General features: G+C 38.4%; 1 protein-coding gene across 1 annotated transcript in view; it reads left to right on the plus strand.

The window, feature by feature from the left end:
• Positions 1-1,088, plus strand: part of fbxo38 (F-box protein 38) — a 79,185-nt gene extending 78,097 nt beyond the window's left edge. The window contains exon 21 of the mRNA XM_014027631.1: positions 639-1,088. Within this exon, the coding sequence (XP_013883085.1) occupies positions 639-817 (179 nt within the window). The 3' untranslated portion in view covers positions 818-1,088. The remainder of the gene's footprint in view (positions 1-638) is intronic.
• Positions 1,089-1,527: the final 439 nt, after the last annotated feature.

The raw sequence follows: 1,527 nt of genomic DNA on the forward strand, positions 1-1,527 counted from the left end.
CACACACACATACACATACATATACATACATACTTTAAATAAAATTCTTTTTTTTATTGGTGCACTTTAAGTGTATTTACTTATTAGTCAATTTATTTGTTTCCGCTTTTATTTTTAATTGTGTCAGTTTCGGTCCTCCGTACAGCAGAAGCCTGATAATCACCCATTCATTCAAATCAGGTGTGTTTGAGCAGAGAAAAAAATAAAACATGCAGGGCTGCGGCCCTCCAGGACCAGGATTGCCCACCCCTGATTTAGTCTAACTAATAAAAAATGTATTTTCAAGTTATTTTGTTGTGCAACAGACAGATATTTGCTATAATTAAAAAAATAATAATCTGACAAGAATCTAAGACATCACTACCAGCTGGGGACCTTTCTGCCTAGTTTGTGTGTTCTCTCTGTGCATGCATGTGTTTTCTCCGTGTACTCCAGCTTCCTCCCACAGACCAAAAACATGAACGTCAGGCTAAATGCTAACTCTACATTACCCCTATGAGTAGTTGTTTGTCTCTATGATGGACCTTGCACAGTGACTGCTGGACATGGGCAGAAGTGAACTGGAACTGAAGCTGCTGTAAAGATAATCGATGGTCTTCCTGTAATATAATGGTTTGTCTCTCTGTGCTCTGTGTTAGCCACCATCTATGCCCCGCGGCGTAAAGGTCAGCTGTCTGCTGACATCTGCATGGAGACGATTGGTGAGGAGATCTCTGAGCGCAGACAGAACAAACGAGGGGTGTTTCAGAGAGTGGTGGTCCTCTTCCTTCATCAGTGTGACACCCCTGGAGAGCCTGTGGATGACGACTACATCTGAACACTTCTGCCAGTCTCATCAACACACGTTTCCTCTAAACTCGTGAAATGGATCTGGCAATAAGATAAACTGATTGTTTATTTGCTGCTGAAGCTACAGTTCGTCATCCTCATAAGATTAAATTTGTTTAATAAAGTAAGAATACATTTCTCCAATGACTCTGGGATGCAGGTAACCTCCTGTAGTTCTGAAGTGGATGTTGAAAAACATTTTGTCAGTACAGTTTTCTGATCATTAAAACACTGAAATGTTTCAATCATTGGTTGATTTTCTCTTTCAGCAACATTTTTATGCTAAACTCTAATTCAGCATATATTCTCAGTTCATAGAAAAGTTTAAAAAATGCACAAATCTGTTTCCTGCTGGCCTCTCCTTCCAGCAGAATTCATTATTTGCACTGTTTTTGTCTGTTTTGGGAATACAAGCACCTAAAGACTAAGATTTTGTGGTGTTGTTTATTTCCTCGTTCATCATTGCTCATGATTTGTCTTTTACTCTTCATTTTATTGTCTTTCCTTCTCATGCAGATGTGTTTGGAGTTATGGTTTGTGAATGGTGTAATAGAAGGTTCTGCTTTTTAACTCAAGAATAGTCAAGAACTTGATTGTAGATATACAGCGGGTAAAATAAGTATTGAACACGTCACCATTTTTCTCAGTAAATATATTACTAGAGGTGCTAATGACATGAAATTTTCACCAGATGTTGGT

Source organism: Austrofundulus limnaeus, unplaced genomic scaffold (assembly GCF_001266775.1).
Source record: "Austrofundulus limnaeus strain Quisiro unplaced genomic scaffold, Austrofundulus_limnaeus-1.0 Scaffold666, whole genome shotgun sequence".
NCBI lineage: Eukaryota > Metazoa > Chordata > Actinopteri > Cyprinodontiformes > Rivulidae > Austrofundulus > Austrofundulus limnaeus.